The sequence below is a fragment of the Apostichopus japonicus genome, chromosome 2 (genome assembly GCF_037975245.1).
Source record: "Apostichopus japonicus isolate 1M-3 chromosome 2, ASM3797524v1, whole genome shotgun sequence".
NCBI classification, from domain to species: domain Eukaryota; kingdom Metazoa; phylum Echinodermata; class Holothuroidea; order Aspidochirotida; family Stichopodidae; genus Apostichopus; species Apostichopus japonicus.
This window is the reverse complement of record NC_092562.1, coordinates 12,031,497-12,049,693: the sequence shown is the minus strand read 5'-3', so window position 1 is coordinate 12,049,693 and position 18,197 is coordinate 12,031,497. Positions and strand designations below refer to the sequence as shown.

Sequence of the window (18,197 nt, the reverse complement as noted above, 5' to 3'; positions counted from 1 at the left end):
GTCTGTAGTGACAGTCACTGCAATGTTATAGGTCGTCCCTGGTTCTAGAAGTGATCCATCAACTGTAAAAATCTCAGCATTTGAATTTGCTGTTCCAGCCTCTAGTCTGGAAGAAACATCGCCCTCTATCTCATAGTAAATAGTAAACTGAGTGATTCCAATACTGCACTGCACCTTTGGTTGCTGTTATGTTTAAAATGAGGCACACAATGTGAACTAGCAGTTACTACACTAACATGCTGTTAAATTAAATCACTGACACTGGTCAGCCCAATTTACCAATGCATATGTGTGCATGGAATAATACTACCTGTAATGTGTGTATATATAATTATATTAAAATATCTTTACATTGATAAAGGACTAGAAAAGGATAAACCTAGCTAATACAAGAAATGAATAAACACTTTCTGAATAATTTTCTGGATCCAACTTTATTTTTATTAAATAATAGTAGTCATCATATAATTATTATTATTAGTTTTATCACAGTCATTATCATTAATATTATTAGTTAAAACCAATTTAAGTATGATGATGCAGCTCAAAACTCTCAACATTTGTTGATTGTGAATATTTTGATTTGTTTTGCACTCTTCCGTTGGTTTTCCCTTTACTGGTAATTAATATTAGCCTATTTTTTGCATATTAAGCAAAATTCCTTTCTGACATGTAAAATTACAGACCACAGAGGGTCCCCATATGCTTTAACATTCAACAGAGGCTACCAACCTGGCCAGCTGCTATAACTGAGTAAACTATACCTTAAATCCACTTAGCAGTTTAAAACTGAATTTTGTGTTGCATTTGCCATTTCCCCTTTCATACCATATTCTATTGTTTTACATATTAAGCAAAATTCCTTTCTGACATGTAAAATTACAGACCACAGAGGGTCCCAATATGCTTTAACATTCAACAGAGGCTTCAAACCAGGCCAGCCGCTACACTAAACAGAGTAAACTATAAATCTACTTAGCAGTATAAAACTGAATTTTGTGTTGCATTTGCCATTTCCTTATCATTCCATATTCTATTGTTCTACATATTAAGCAAAATTCCTGTCTGACATGTAAATTTACACACCACAAAGGGTCCCCATATGCTTTAACATTCATCAGAGGCTTCAAACCAGTGCAGCTGCTACCCTTAACAGAGTAAACTATAAATCTTCTTAGCAGATTAAAACTGAATTTGGTGTTGAATTTGCCATGGCCTATCCTACCATATTCCAGTATTAAGAATCTAAATGAACCAATGACAAATGTTTGGTAGTTGATCTATGGATACAGAAATCACAAATGCAAACAATAAAGTAAAAGCAGGGACTTCAAATTAAGGATTGAAAGGAAATAATAAAGCAATCCTTATAATTTGTAGTCTATAGTTAGCTTCAAAAGAGAAAATATTACTGGCAATGTGGTGAGTGTGAATACAATTCTATTTGTCAAAATGTATAGATTACTCACCTCTAATAATGCTACATTTCACTCTTGGTAATTATTCTAGCACAATATGCAGAGCATCAAATTCTTTACAACTTTTCATAGGATAGGCATATATATTCCACTATGTAATGTACACTGGAGAATGATATTTCTGGTGCCTAGCCTATTTGCTTTGCTCGAGGCTATTGGTTGGCAAGTAACTGGTACTGTTTGTCACATTGCACCTGCCTTGTTCTAACCCTGGACAATTTTCAAACTTGTTAAAAACATGAACCATTGCATATATATATATTACTTGACTGGTCCTATGCAATCCTACATCATGCTAAGTACATATTGACAAATCAATGTTGAGCATTATCTATATTAGAACAGTTGAGTAACAAAATGTAGAAAAGACAATCTACATTTTGCAAGAAGAACACTTAAATGTCTTCTGTCACTAATCATGATATTAACTTTTGATAGTCTCCTATTAAACTTGATTAACACCCCTTAATATCAACACGAAAAGTCATACATTATCAAACTATCTTACCTGCCATGTCACAGTCACATCATTTGTAGCAGTTAAAGTTGCTGTGACCATCTGTGGAACAACTTCTGTAGAAAACAACATAAGGAAGTCATATCAGGTGATAGTAAATATTTCTTCTCACTTTCCATGAACAAGGTACGTAACTTAACTCTCTTCCTATGTATGCTGACAATAACATAATTAATATTATCAATCACAAATGGAAAAAGATCAGATCTTAGGGTTGGATTATTTTACATTCTTTTGAATTTTTATTGCCTTTCTTAACTTTTCATATTGCTTACTTATTCTATACTTCTGTGTGTACACATAATTTTCATATTTTGTATTTACGTTCTTCATAAATGTTGTTCTAGCTCCAGTGAAAAATAATCCTTTGGGATTGATTTGGATTCTAATAAAACTTTAAACTTGAAATCAGTATTACATCAAAACAAAACATGATACACAAGTTTATGCAATCATCAAACCCTTTATCATGATCTAGTTTCCACCTATGAAAATATTTCAAATAAATTGTGTCCTTAAACATTCAGAACTGTAAACCTTTTGAATTAGGCATGATACAGACAGATAGTGATACAGACAGATAGTGGAAAGCATTGCTACGGAAGCAGAATTTTACAGGGGATTATTTTGACTACTAAAGATAATTTGCCTAATTTGCATGTTGACATCGAAGCTCCTGACATGTGCAACAAATGATTGCGTTTGATAGAGATTGATCAACATTTAATAGGCATTTTAGACTTGCAATTGAGTTTGACTGGTAAATATATACAATTAACAGACAGAGAGAGAGACAGGACCCCTCAGTCTTCATATTGTGAGAAAGGAATATTTCTTGCAACTATGATACAAGCAGTATTTAAAGTTGTGAATACAATTTTTGGATGCTAAATATGGCTACATTTATCAAAACTAATAGGAAATATATGACCATCAATAAATCCCACTTTATTAAGGCAATACTGTTTGAACTTAATAGCAAAGTACTTCTTGTTGATTTTGCAGCAGTTGCATTCAACATAATACTACCTGTAATATACTTACTAATACAGAGTGTCTTGATGGTTACTGGTGGACCTCTGGGTCCCTCTCCACCCTCCCCTTCCCTGACTGCTGCTACACTGAATGTATAGTTTCTATCTGTCTCCAGACTTGATGCTGTATATTCCAATGTTTGGTCAGCTTGGATCCTAGATCCACTCATCCATTCCGGAGATGGCTCCATCTTGTAGTATGGGATGTATGCCACCACAGGAGGATCACCAACATCAGCCTCTTCATCCCAGGGTCTCCATGTAATGGTTACTGATGTAGTAGTCCTGGTGACCTCTGTAGGTGGGTCACTGATGGATGGTAATCCTAGAGTACCAAATATTACATTAGAAAAGTTCATATGCAATAGTTGTTGGATAGTTACTTAGCGCCACCAAATAATCTGTTTATGATATAGTTAGATATATGTTATTTTATGCATACCTTAATTTGAATGGTATGGTATGTGTTATGTAACAACTACCAAGGTTTCTTGGAGAACACTTTCTTGATCATAAATCACAATACATTAAGTTAACCATTTAGACGGACCTATTGCATTAGTGTTGTCAATTAAGATTCCTATAAGTTTGTTAGGTTGTCCCGGGACCGACACAACAATAGTGACTCATTTTAAGAGTATTCGCCCAGGATAGAACCTGGGAATGAAAAGAAACAACTGGATCCATGCTCAACCACAGCCTCCTGACACTGACACTGTAAGTGTGTGATAATGATGGTATCATAGCAAGAGAGGTATTATGAGTCCCTTCGAAAGGGAAGGGATGCTACACACTATCTTGGTTAATGGTTGGTGAGTAAAAAGGCTTGTCTTATTTTCATGTTTCTATCAGGAGAATAAGAAAAACAAGATTTTTGTAATTTAAATTAATGGTCATGGTTCCTTGCAAACACAATGGATGAAAAATGACTAGAATTAAGCCCTTGCAATCCATCAAACTGCCAAGTGAATTTTTGCATATTGGACACAAGTTTAAACTGTAACCATTGTTGTTGTCAGTGCTGTTATGGCTCTATGGCTATAAATTGACCCTTGATTCATAACTGTTTAAGACATTTAAGATTTGCTGTTTGTTGTATGCCTCTTAACATGGCATTGCTACTTAGTCAGCTCACAAGTCTACAATATAATTATGGTCTACAGGGATAGACAGGTATGTCTACTTGATGGGGATATACCATAATTAGGACTACAAGTCCAAGATCTCTTTTTCACACAATTGGACTTTGTGATTGGGTCACAAGTTTTCAGTTGAACAAAAAGTAACACAATTCATAAGCTGTGTGCATGTGTGGAGGGGGAGGATGGTGGAGAACATTCCATCAATTTTCATAAAAACACTTTGATGCATACACTTGGATACAGTTTACGAGTTTGTTTTAAGCAAGCAAATTGTCATATCATAGCAATAGCTCTGTGGGTGATATCTAAATATCTTGATGTAGTTCACTGTGCTTTTACCTCCCTGTAGAAATCATGACAGAGCAACATCTCTTCAGGGTGTTGTTAATTTAGTGGACCCTGAATTTGACAGGATATGAGTGTTAGCTATGTACAAATTAGGAATAATTGATCAATTATGCCAGATAAATCTGATTCTGTCAGTTTGTGAGTATTTTCGTCTAGTTGTCAATATAAGTGAAGTTTTACTAATGACATTTTAGATTGCCTTAATAGCGCTTAATGGTACGAGTAAGTCTAACTTTAGTCTAAGTTGTTACCTGAAGAGTGATAACAGTATTGCCAACATGAAACTATGTAGTATGTAATTGACATTCCATGATAACTCCTTCCTGAAAATTGCCTATTTTCATAAAATCATCACCTAGTTTGGAAATAGTATAAAATGAAGACTTGTAAACAATAGTCCTTTTGAAAAAACTTCACAACTTTTATCTGCAGCTAATTCAATACAATGCCAATTTATAATATAAACAACATGAAGAGAGCAAATTCAAAGATGGTATGTTTAATTTCATTACTCCAACTGGAACAATGCACATGTTTGACTTAGCTGAACGATTTCACTATTTTAGCTATTTTAAGTTCTACACTATTTATTCAATAATTTATATCGGATTACTGCATTTGTTTACAATTTACTTTAAAGCTAACACTCAATAGGAGGAAATGCAACAATCTTACTGAAAGACAACATGCAAGAAGATAAGTTTCAGATATGTTGACATTAATTCCATTATTTGAATCAAAGTAAGACATGCTAATTGCATACATGGTTATGGAATTTTTTATATGGGGAACCTTCTTTTGGTCTGTAAAAGATACAACAATTTAATGATGCATGCATATATTTCAATTTATAGAGATGAAGAAAACATGGAATTTAGTAGTCTTCCTGAAATGGCAATGTTATTGTGTTACTTTGTTTTATGCCTTTAGAACCCCCACCCCTTTGTACAGACATGTCCATGCTGTAATGGGTAAGGTGCTAATGTCATATAACCTCGTCCTGTTTAAGAGCTACATAGTCATATTATGTTTCACAGGGTACTCTTTAATGAGTGGATTGGGCACTGATTTAGGTAGACCACAAAATGTGCTTTGTTTTTCACATCAACTAGCCACTGACTGTAGTTATAAAAAAAAACAATATGAATTGAACATTTCATGTATATAAATATAGCAATATCAGATTACCTTTGTCCTGTATAAAAACATTGTTTCACAGGGTATTCTTTAATGAGTGGATTGGGCACTGATTTAGGTAGACTAGGTAGATTTAGGTAGTTAAAAAACCCCATTATTTTTCATTATTCTTATAATTTTAAATTTCACTATAGTTGAGGTCAAATGCATTTTCTGATATATAATTTGACCATACATATAATTTGGAAAAGTGGTGTTAAAATTAATGCAGTTATTATTTGTAGTGTCTTGAGCCATTAGCTGAGGATACAATTGCTGGTATAGTGTTATTACAACTGGCAATTAGTGCAACATGAATTATCCAGTTTTTACTACATTGATGCATAAAGTCTTGTCAGATGTGTTAAGTATCCAACTTCTAAAAATGTTGTACATAAATTATGTTCTATAGCATTGTTTTACAGAGGCTGTACTCCCAATACTGCACTGCTATTAATAATATGATATGGAAAACCAAGATAACGTAATTTTGTCAGTGAGAAGGAACTCTTGAACTTACTCTGAGTGATGATCGGAAAAGTGCACTGTGTATCAGGATAGTTGTCACAAGTACAAGTAACCTGCTGACTCTGTGATAACACCCTGGATCCAGATTGAGGATCACATGTAGAAGGAGATATGACCCTCTTAAAGATACAGGAAGGATTGGTAAATAACAGCTGGTCACCAGCATATAATAACTGTGGTTCTGGACAATCCACAAAAGCTGGAAATGATAAAAAGAGATAAAAGATGCTGGATGCAAACATGGCGTTATGTCCAGAAACTGCATTATTATATCCACAAGTAGAAGCTAGAATCTCACTGGTCGAATTACGTAGAAACTGCATTGGCACACATTTCAATAGAAACTCATACACCAAAGCAAAATCACTGCATCATATTGTACAAGTATAATCTTGTACTAACAAATGGTTTGTATTTATAATGTGTTTTCATTAATTATATATACATGCATATGTTACTACAATGTATATGGAGGCTTCTGATAAATGACAGAAGAGAATTAAACAAATTCCATTGCAAACAAAATTAACTGTAAAATATTAGCAGACTTTTAGTATTTACAGCATATCAGCAGAATGTAACTGTTAAACATAAATAGTTATACTTATGTGATAGCATGAGTTAATGAGCAGCACATTAAACTTGAGAAGAACAACAACAAATAGCTTATATCATTTATTTCTAGGGTCATACAAGTATTGCTGGGTATCGGAGCCAACAACTCAAAATATTTAGTGTTAATTAACATAAACAAAACAAAACATGAAAAGAAAAGGATGGACCACACTCAGGGCCTTCAGAGCTACAAGTTCATCTGAAATGAAAAATAACAAGAAAAGCGTTAAAAATATGTGTAAGTTGGTCAGTCACGATAAAACAGGGCTGGTAATTGTGGTAAAACTGATGTTAAATTAGTATACACCAAAGTAAACTGAGTTTGCTAAATGCATACAACCAGAAAATGATGTTCGTTCATTAAACAAAATATAACTAGGTACTAATATATACACAGATATGACAATATGACACAATTTTGTGTCAACTTGGTGGATACGTTTTCACGGCTTTCTCTTGGGCTGTTTTGTCAAAATGTGACTTTCTGTAAGCAACTTCCTTCCTCAGTTTCTCCCCTGCTTTCTTGAATGCCAATAGAACAGAGCTGCAGATATGCTGGGGTAGCCATGAACGAACATTCATGAGACAGTCCTGGTTTCCTCCACTCTTCCTAACAGGAAACTGGTAAATTGGATCTCTCCCCAAGATGATATAGAATGGGGTGAGTCCAGTTGAAGTATGAGGAGTGGCATTATAGATGTGACAAACTTCTGGCAAGTGTTCTGACCATCTTCTTTTCTGGTTGGCGGGAGTTTTTTCAGCAGATCATGTAACGATCTATTAAAATGCCCGAGCGTCTTGCCCATTCCTTCCAGGATGATATGGCATTGTTTTGGTTTTGACACAGTTTTCAAAGGCTGTGGATGACATCAGATTCAGAATTTCTTCCTTGGTCAGAATGCAGTGTCTTGGGTACATCAAAAACAAGGAACCCAACTCACAAATGGGAGCATGGCAATTAATTTTACATCCCATCTCTCACACATGTACAGTACCACACAATCACAAACTTGCGTACTCTGTGGAGTGTCCTTGTCTCCAACTGCACTCAAAAATTAGTCACGTTTTGTTTTACTGCAATATTGATTTACTATGAGACCTAAATGTTTTTCAACTCTAGTTTATAAATTTGATGTTATCGAGACAATAGTGCAAACAACTTACAGCATTAAAGCTATGAGCTAGCTAATATTCAAAGACAAATTTGATTTTAAGAAATAAACAATCTGCTTTAAATATATATTTTCACCATATTGTCATATCCAACTTAAATAAATGCTATATCCATCCTGCCTGAAAAATGCTGTCGAAATCCATCCTGAGGGGATACCAAAGTGGTAAATTGGCAAAGACTCCTTAGAGTATGAAAAATTGGTAGGAAAGAGCCAGGTTACGAACATAGTGCTAGAAATAAATACCAAGTTTATTATTACAATTAATGGTGAAATTAAGAATCATGGCTCCATAAATAAAGTTAAGACTTACCAGTAACAGACACCTGAAAAGACTACAGAATAGTTGTATAATTGTCACAAAATAAAACAGCCGAGTGTCTGATGAAATAGTTCTTCCATCTGCTGGTACACAACTAGATGATGTCACTTGCATATTGGTGGTCTATAAACATGTGAGTTTGATCAAGATTCTTGTCTTCCAACGGTGATCATGACAGTTCCTGGACACTGTAATATTACTGTTAAGAATGAAAACGGAAAATTTAGGCCCAGGAAACGTCTTTGTCTTTCGGAAGGATATATGTATTAGTTATGATCCACTAACAAAAATATTCTCTTTACAAAATCATTTTAGTCAAACCTGTATTTAATTTTCTCAGAATGGACTTCCAGAATGGAAATATGTATTACAAGTAGAAAATGGACAAGAACTTTCTTTGTCTCTTTGAACAATTGTATGAAATATGACCCACGAACAAAAGGACTCCCTTTAAAAAATCATTTTAGTTAAAAAGTGTACTTGACTGTCTCAAAACGGACTTTGCATCAGTCCATTGGATGTGCACAACAGTCACATGTAGCACAGCAGTGTATGCAGTCTGCAAGGAGCAATGCCCATAGGGTCCTTGATAGGGACTTGCTTGTCCCTCCTGATCCTTTTTTTCTACTAAACTAATACATACAATCTGCAGTAGAGTAATTCTGTCACATATTTAGGTTTCTATAAAGTTGACGATGCTTCCCAATAGGAAAAATCCCATAACAATAAAGGACTATACTGTAGCTTCTATTTTCATTGCAAAAAAGGCAGTAAAGGAACAATTCCTTTACATTTTCCATTTCATATCTGTATTACACCATTATAACAAATGTTTCAGCAACAAAATGTTGATGATTGGAACCAATTTTTGAAACTGTTCATTTAACTACCTTCAATTGGTAAATATTCTAGCAATGTATCTTTAATGGTTTCATCAACTGCAATCAATTGAACAAGATCAAATAGCTGCATGAAATGGTACTTTTTATAAGGCTTTTCAGGGCTCATTTTGAAGAAAATTTTAAGGTTGTCCTTCGGACAACCTTGCTTGCATATTTGTTTGTCTGAGAATTTTTTTTGGTTATCCAATGGAAGCACCAAAAAATGCTATTGGAGTTGCCTGACGTGGTACTGTACATCGCACACATTGTGTGCACTAAAGTATGCATATATGCTCAGGGACTATGTTAGTTATGTAAAATGGCACACCTTGCACAAGAGCTGTACGTAAGTAACAATACAATGGATCTATCAAGCCTATTAGGTGGATACCCTAACGTTAGGCTATGCATGACTAGTCTATCGACCTGAGTCTTAAGTCTTACCATTAGTGTATAGTCTTACGGAGATCCACTGCGCAAATTTTGGACAACTGTAGTGTACATCATTGTGGACACAATCTCTCAGCCAGGGACATAAACCTTCAAATTGCTTCCGTCTGGCAAACATTTTGGGGGAAACAAAACCCCAAGTACACACACCCACAGCTAGGCCTGTGAATAACATACTACACCATTTTTTAAAGAAATATCTTATTTTCTTTTCAAGAAACCACAACTTCTTATCAAAAGAACCAACATTACAATACTTTGATTGAATTTGTTTGAAAACAAATAAATCATAACAATCAACGGCAAGTACAGAGTTAGGACTAACAATATTTCCATGACAGAGATTTTCATGCTAAAAATAGTCAATTGTGGTTTCCAGATTTCCTGTGATTTGATTGGCTAATAGCCCTTACCATTGTCTGCAAACATTCTTCCATCTATAGTGCTCAATGAACACAAAGCATGTTGCTTAAATGCAACTACTTGTAACTATAGTAACTAGCCTAAGGCAAACTTCCCGCTTTCAGAATTTGACAATAAGTTTGTTGTTGTATACTAGTTACAGCTTTTATCATTTGATTTTTTTGTGCACATTATAGACATATCACTATAGGCTTCCATTATGCACAAGCAAATATATGTTACTGTAGAGGTAATTTAAAGTGCATGTTACATGGAGGACTGTATGGACACAAGTTTTTCTGCGTGGGCGCAAACATTGTAAAGACGTTTTAACTTTTAACATCCTGGTAACAATAATGATTGTTGAGTTATAGAAGTTTATGTGGTGTATGACACTGTTCATGATTAATCATGTTGGGTTGTGGGAATTCTCTGGTAGTGAAAAATGATCATTTCCAGAAACAGAGGGTAAGCCCAGGGTATACAGCATGTACATTGCAGGAACATAAAAGAACATGAGGTATGCCCACATGCACAGTGTACAGTAGCATTGCATACACTTTGTACTCTTGCTAGTTTGTCATATGTGCATGCGGCCTTGAGGTAGAAAGCAAGCGTGGTCACGGCCGCCAGTGTCTGTAGTGTACGAAGTATACGATACTTTAAGTAACTATCAGTGCATATGTACAGTATGCACATTCTGTCTTTACTAATAACAAAACGTGCAAGTTAGCGATGAGAAAGGGTGGGCATGACAGCTATAGTGTAGAGGGGAAAAATTACTGCAAATGCTAGTTGTCTGTATAGGGCAACCTAAGCAGTGTTCTAGGTTGTCCGACGTAATTTTTGGTGGTATCGGACGATTGTCAAATTTGAGCCCTGCTTTTAAATATGGTCAGTGTATCATTAAACATTTCTGTAGAAGTATAACAACATTACAACAATAATTTTCAGGAAAATTCTCAAGTCCTTACAACTTTGAAGGTTACAATAGATTTGATCTTAAATAGTGTGCATACAGTTGTTCATGCACAGAATAGAAGAGCTACTTGTAACTAAATTTGACTATTCACTGTACTTTCATAGTGTTTCATATGTCTTTCATAGTGTTAACATACTCACTTTCAAGAACAGACACTAGAAAGCTACACATGGCTGAGTTGCCAGCTGGATTCGTTAAGGTGTAGATAACAGTTGTTGAACCAATACTGAATGGCTGTCCAGGTCGATGACTTGACACTTAATGTTACTGGTACAGAGATATCAGTTGCAGTGGGTTCTGTCCAGTAAACTGGCACCAAGTCATCATCTGGCACAATACCCCATGAAACAGTGTTTGCTGGGCAATCAGTGATTATTGGTGGAGACGTATCTAGGTATGAAAGAAGGGAAATAAAACCATTCCTGGAAATGAAGAAACTCAGTAACTACTTCTACCCTAATACACTGGCCATATCATATATGCTTCACACCTTGAGGGAGAATTATTGGAAGACATCAATTTGTACAAATTTATCAAACTATTCATATGAAAACACAATAATTAACTTGGCTCAAATGTTGGTACTGCATAAAAAATAAATACTGTCAGTTTCCTTCCCCAGATTCATTTTTGCTGTCATGCCCTCCCTATTGCCATGATGCCCTTCACAATTTGAACCTATTGATGGCTCTTCTGCTCGCAGCTGTGCCTTTTTTTGAGGCTTACGTCAAGGCTTATGAGGCTTATGTCAAGCCCTGCAATGGTACTGTAGTGCCATACAAATTGGTGAAGGTGGGCCCATGTCCACATTTCCACAGCAACCATAATGAGGATATATGGATCAACATTTTACAAAGATAAATACATTGCATGTGCTGTATTAAAGGCATTGAAGACTCGCCCCAAACCGATTGGGGCCATCTGAAAAAAGTTAACTTTCCGTTGCTTGCAAGTGACGTTTTGTTCGTGTCGCTACAAAATGCAGACAGTACAGTAATGAAACGTGATACCTTGTTATCTTTAGCTGGACATGAGATGTCCATCGCTGTATAGTTTGTACACTGTGCTGTGGGTATTGACCGCAGCTGCATGTACTGACTGTAGACTAGTGTCTAATTACCGATGGTAGCAAGCTGTGTGTGTTTTTTTTTTGGGGGGGGGGGGGTCGATGGTGGTGTCTAACACTTCTGTTACACCTCATTCGAAACTAGGTCAGATTACCGGCATTAGACTTTTCTTTTTGCGCGAGTCTTCACACCCTTTAAGTTCTCCTTTTTTGGCTAACACTGCAGATTCTAGTACTGTACATGTGTACATATAGAGTTCTTATTTATCATTTTTTATGAGCACGCTATATTAAAATATTTGCTTTATGAATCATGATATCCATATTAGCGAGTGCACAGGTGTACTGCCTATAGTGTGTGGTCTTTTGCTTTCAACATTAACTTATTGGCTGTACACTTACTTACTTAACACCAAATTTGTGACTCAACACTTGATGAATTACTGACAGGATCCTTGTATCCCCAGCAGCTTTTCACCAGCTAGAAATGATAAAGGATTACTAAAAACACTTGAGGAGGTTTTATCTTCTAAGGATCATTAATTTATGTTGGCAGAAATGAATCCACAGAAAAGAGGTTATGTGTGGGCCACTCGACATGTTTACACTGTGAGAAAGACTAAGTGTGTTTACACAGTATTCTACATACATACAGGGCCCTAGCTTTCACCATGGCCCTCTTTCTACTAAATTTTAACCTCCCTGCCTCTCATCTTTCAACCACACTTGTCACTTTTCACTGTTCAAAATTAAGGAAACAGAAATCTCTGCTGCATGTATCTTATGGTTACACAGTTGACTACCAATGTTCCAGCAATTTATTTGCAAAAACAATAGCCTATCCTTCCCATAACTAATTCTGTTGAATGGGTGAAGCCAGAAGCACTGCATGCTAGTGATACAGTCTTTATCAAATGTTTCTTACAAGGTCCTTCTAACATTGTCAATGTGGATGTCCACAGTGTATTGCTTGAAGTTTTGAATAGGCAAAGTTTACGACATGACTGATTGTATGAAAAGTCTATTGGATTTCTTGCAGGCCAAGGAATTTTGCAAGCGCATGCAAGACATATGGTGTCGGCTGGGAATGTTCAGATTTAATTGTGCAGTGTGCACTTGTGCAATGCAGTACTAGACTAATGAAATTTATTGGAAAGAGGGTAATGTTGGCTGGAGGTCATGGCACCGAGTTGCCAGATATACTCTCTACCCACATCTAGCCACCCCAGGCCTACAGTATATTTGTAGCACAGGGCCAGGCTTTACAGACAAACAAACAATATGCAGTTGTGTGGTAGACCCCAACTCCTAAGGCCTTTAAAGAGCTCTATAAATCTATGCCAAGAACTTGAATAATGTGTGTTGCACTGAACAAGCCTTTCAAAAAATGTTTAGCTGTATAATACAGTACAAGAAAATGTTTTGTCTAGAGGCCTAGGCCTTTTCTAACATTAACGTTAGACTACAAATCTTGTGTACGACACAACCGGCCTACTGTACGTAGCCTAACCTAGGTTTGTTCTTGACACATGTGACTGGATCATACTTTCAACAAATTTTGCAGTTTTTCACCTATGTTAACCCCGGAAAACGAACCTTGGGATTTGCTTGGTGGCAGCATATTGGAAGCCAACAGTAATAAGTAATATAAGGTAAAATGAAAAACTGGCGTAATATCGAATCGAAGTTAGTAAACATGGTGTTACTAAAGCGCACAGCCTCAACCACAACGGTGCATCACTACTGTTGTTAAATATTCCTGCGCATTTTGCACTGGCCAGCTGAGCCACGATATATCTGACAAAATAGTTACTTTATCGCATAAAAGTCTTATTTTCTACTCAGTCGCTATAGACCCGTATTGAGAGAGTTTGTGTTCTACTGCATAAGGAAGTGAATTCGACATGACCTTGTAAGTGATGCCTAACAACCTCCACGATCTGGAAAATTTGTATATTTTACTGTCAGCCTGTAATAGGTGTCAAAGTTATGTCAGGTGACTTAAATTACAAACTGCAAACAGCACGGGTGGATGTTTCCAAAAGGGAGAATGTGAAATGAAATTTACTTAATAAGCTTCTTTTGAGTCCATTTATCACTATCTAAGCTTGTTATATCTTTCGCATGTCCCTTTTCTTGCTATTATGTATGGTAGCAAAGGAAAGAAGAAACGACTGTGGGAGTGGAGCGTTGTGGACTTAAGATCTAAGGATTGCAGGTTCGAGTACTGGCCAGACCATTGCGTTGTATCCTTGGGAAAGGAACTTTATCTCCATTGCCTCTCATAACCCAGGTGTATAAATGGGGACCTGTGAGATAAAACTGTCAGCTGAATGCGGTTTAGCTGCTGCTATGTGGAGGGATTGTCTCTATGTTTGACAGGTTATTGTTGCCTGGGGTAATATTGTAAAGTGCCTCGAGCCTTTGGGAAAGGCGCTTTATAATCATATACATTTGCTTCTGCTCATGTACGAATCAGCTGCATGTACTACAGTCCCATGATATTTTTAAGGAGGTCCATGTTACTCATCCCCCCCCCCCCACATCCACTGAGTGACCCTCACGGTGGAGCAATGTTGCTCCCCATTCATATGTTGGGTCTGCCAGGTATATATATATATAACCATGACTCTGATTTATAAGCAAAACTAGATCAAAAATACTTTGTGGAAATTGTAGGATTCTCTGACCTTCAATTAAAAACAAAATATACATATCACCGCATATAGTTCACGAGAGGTAAAGTCTTTAGTGTAATATCATCAGAAGAGAGTGTTGTTACGATCTTGCATATCATTTTAAGAAATTCCAAAGTCCATTCGTATCTTCGAAAGTAATATATGCAAGGTTATTGCAGGGTTTTGAAATGCACTTCGGTCTATTTTATCCTGACAAATTCTAGGCTCACAGTATTTTCTTTAAAGAAAAAAGGCTGAGGAATGGGCTTATTGTTTTCATTTTCAACCTTCTATAGTATTGTTGCAAACATGAACTAGATTAAGCTTGGTACATATAGACCACTGATATGTGATTAGGCCATTTTTTGCATAATTATCTGTTGTGATTCCCTTTCACATTTTTAGTTGTCCAACAATCTTAGAGTTCCTGGGACACCATACCCATTGGGCCAAAATGGACCAGCGGGAAACAAGTATGTATACATTCTTTCATTCTTAAATTTGTGAATTGATATTACCATTAATAACTGTTTACAGATTGGGAGCAGGTATTTTCTTGATTATTTTAACATCTGTTATAATCGAACATCTGAAGAAAATTTTGAATGTTTTATCTTCAATCATTTAATTTTGTAATTTACCATTGAATTGTAATATTTGGAAGTGTTAACAAATCTGTAAAAGTTGCCATATTGTTTAATCAAAATATTGACTTATCATGTTGTTACGAAATTTTGAGAAAGGAAATAATAAAAACATAGAAGTATATGATAAAAGAAGAAATAAATTTGATAATTCCCACACAAAGACCCAATGTAATGACTAGCATAAGTAATGTAACTGAAAAGTTAGAATGGGTGGCAACACAGATGACATAAGGCGCCTGTACAAACCACCAGAAACACATACACTTGCTCCAGTCTGTATACTTCTGTGACATATTTAAATCGCATTCAATGTTTCATCATGATAGAACCATGTCCTACATATGAGTAAATAGTAAACGCTAACTTGATGGACATATTTTTAATGTGCATAATGCACAACATGATGCATTCTATGGAAAGTTATTATCAGAAGATTACATACACTCAAACATCTGTTCTAGCTATTGATTTCTGTTATGGACTGATACTACACTCCGCCTCCCAGCATTCTGGTAGCATTCATTAATAACTGACAGTAAATTAAGATTTAACGTTTGACCTCTCTAATAGCCCTCATCACAACAACTTGGATACTGTTCAATAGTCACTTTCATGTTCATAATTGGGAATTACCCTCTTCCCACTTCCACTTTATAAAAATTACTGGACATGTACACTAATGCACTAGTAGGCACTTCAATGTTCATGATAGGGATGAATCTTTAAAGTGTTTGCATGTATCTTTGTAACCATATTTTCATTTCCACTGCCTCCAATCATATACACTTGAATTGCTTTTGTAGCTATTGTTTGCGGTTATGAACCGATCAAACTGCCTTGCCCTATCCCCCCCCCCCCCATACCCCAAGTTCTACTAGCATTCTTTAACAACTTACAGTAAACATGAAGATATAACCTTTAAGGCACTTGAGTACCCTTCATCACATCAATCAACTGGTCAATGCACTGTTCAATAAGAAAAGAGTAAAATCACCAAGAAGTTGTAAAATCGAAATTAATATTTATAGGAGGAAAAAAACCTCAAACCTACTTGCCACATTTCATCTAGCATTCATTAACAATTTACAGAAAAATTAAGATATATATGTAAAAGTACTGCTCCATATATGAAAGTAATAGTAATAACACCAAGAAGTTGAACATTTTAAATGAAAAGGAAACAGGTGAAAAAAACATGGTAATGATTTCTGTGTATATCTGGCTATTTACATCAGCTGAACCAGTGCACATGGTTTTCTTACCTTGCAATGTTCCTGTCCAACATTTGCTTCCCCACTATTCCTTTTACAACAATAGGAAGAACAAACTAACTAAATTGATCCAAAAAATACCTTTTATTTTGTACTGAGATTTCGATTTCATGATATATTTCAATTATGCAAATGAAGAAACATACGTCAAATTTGTCTTTACATATTCATAGCCCATTTTAGCCATTTGCATAACTGTCTTCACACTAAATATCGATTTATTGTATTTACATGTTGTGTTTATATTTCCAAGTTTGTAAGGCTATCAGTTGGGAATTGTTAGAATACAGACTTTGGCAACCTCTAATCATATATGTTTACATCTAATAACAAAACATTAGTTTGTATTATTAGAAAGTAATTGGACTGGGATATTGAGTTGATCAGATGTTCATCATATCAATACTGACATGAACTGTTCATAACGGAAACATCTAAATTCCGCACATAATCACTTTATTTCAGGTTTATGAGTATAAAATGCTGGTTAATGAAGTCATTGAATTATTCTGGTTTGAAAAACACTACATAAGCATATTAAAGAATAAAATAATGGTCACTAATGATCAAATCTTGAAATAGAGTTTATAAAGTCTTCATTTAATCCAGCTCCATCTTAGAAGACAACAGTATATTCATCTGGATTGTTAAGATGATCTCTAAGATGCTCATAACACAGAAGGTATTCATCCTGGGAATTAAAGGAAAATGTAAAACTTACATAAAACATCTACTTAAGGTGGAATGCAACAATAAACCTACAGAGCCACATTTACTCTAAAGGTCTGTATTGATCTCATGATGTGAACTCATTTAAAACCTTATCTACAGACAAAGCAATACCATTAATGATTTACTGATCATATCCTATTCAGGTATTATCATGGTCACATTGAACCCAATCAATCAATAAAATTAACATTGTCATACTTTTAATTAGTTTAATCCCCACCCCTTCACAGCAGGTTTTACGGTATCATAAATGTCTTATATCAGTGGGAAGATTCAGTACTATGACAATCATTCATTTCCTTGATACAAACCTGTGTTTGGACTGCATGAGGACATTGCTTTCTTAGTCTATGCAGAGTTCGAAATACATCAACAGCGCCCTCTTTTTCAATTCTCTCTAGTTCAGAGATTACTGTGACATAGACAGCACTCAAACCAACTCCATTACTGGGAGAAGAGAAGGGAAAAGACAGACAGTTGATCAATTATCATGGATTAATTTGTTTATTAGATCAACACCATAATGAGTTTATGAACTACAGCTGGACCAGAGCATTTAGTTCTGATGTATTTGATGAATTCTCTGAGGGTTTTACAATGATTCAGTTTAATAGACTATGATACATACATGCAATGTACCAAAGCTGGACCAGTGCCTTTAGTTCTGGTGTATTTGATGAATTCTCTGAGTTTATGCACATCAGGTTTATTTCCAGACCATCCATGGAAGGAGAAATGATCCACCAAAAGGGATTT

At 35.5% G+C, this 18,197-nt stretch overlaps 1 protein-coding gene across 9 annotated transcripts in view; it reads right to left on the bottom strand.

The window, feature by feature from the left end:
- Positions 1-18,197, bottom strand: part of LOC139978210 (uncharacterized) — a 264,286-nt gene that overhangs the window by 32,795 nt on the left and 213,294 nt on the right. For 2 of the 9 annotated variants that reach the window (XM_071988180.1, XM_071988172.1), the window contains exons 30-32: positions 18,070-18,197; positions 17,753-17,888; positions 14,674-17,400 (exon numbers count right to left, since the gene is read on the bottom strand). The exons of 6 other annotated variants lie outside the window; for them this stretch is intronic. In XM_071988180.1, coding sequence (XP_071844281.1) covers positions 17,326-17,400; positions 17,753-17,888; positions 18,070-18,197 — 339 coding nt within the window. In that variant the 3' untranslated portion in view covers positions 14,674-17,325. Of the gene's footprint in view, positions 1-14,673; positions 17,401-17,752; positions 17,889-18,069 lie in introns of those variants that run through there. One more of the 9 variants, XM_071988189.1, reaches the window with a different exon arrangement.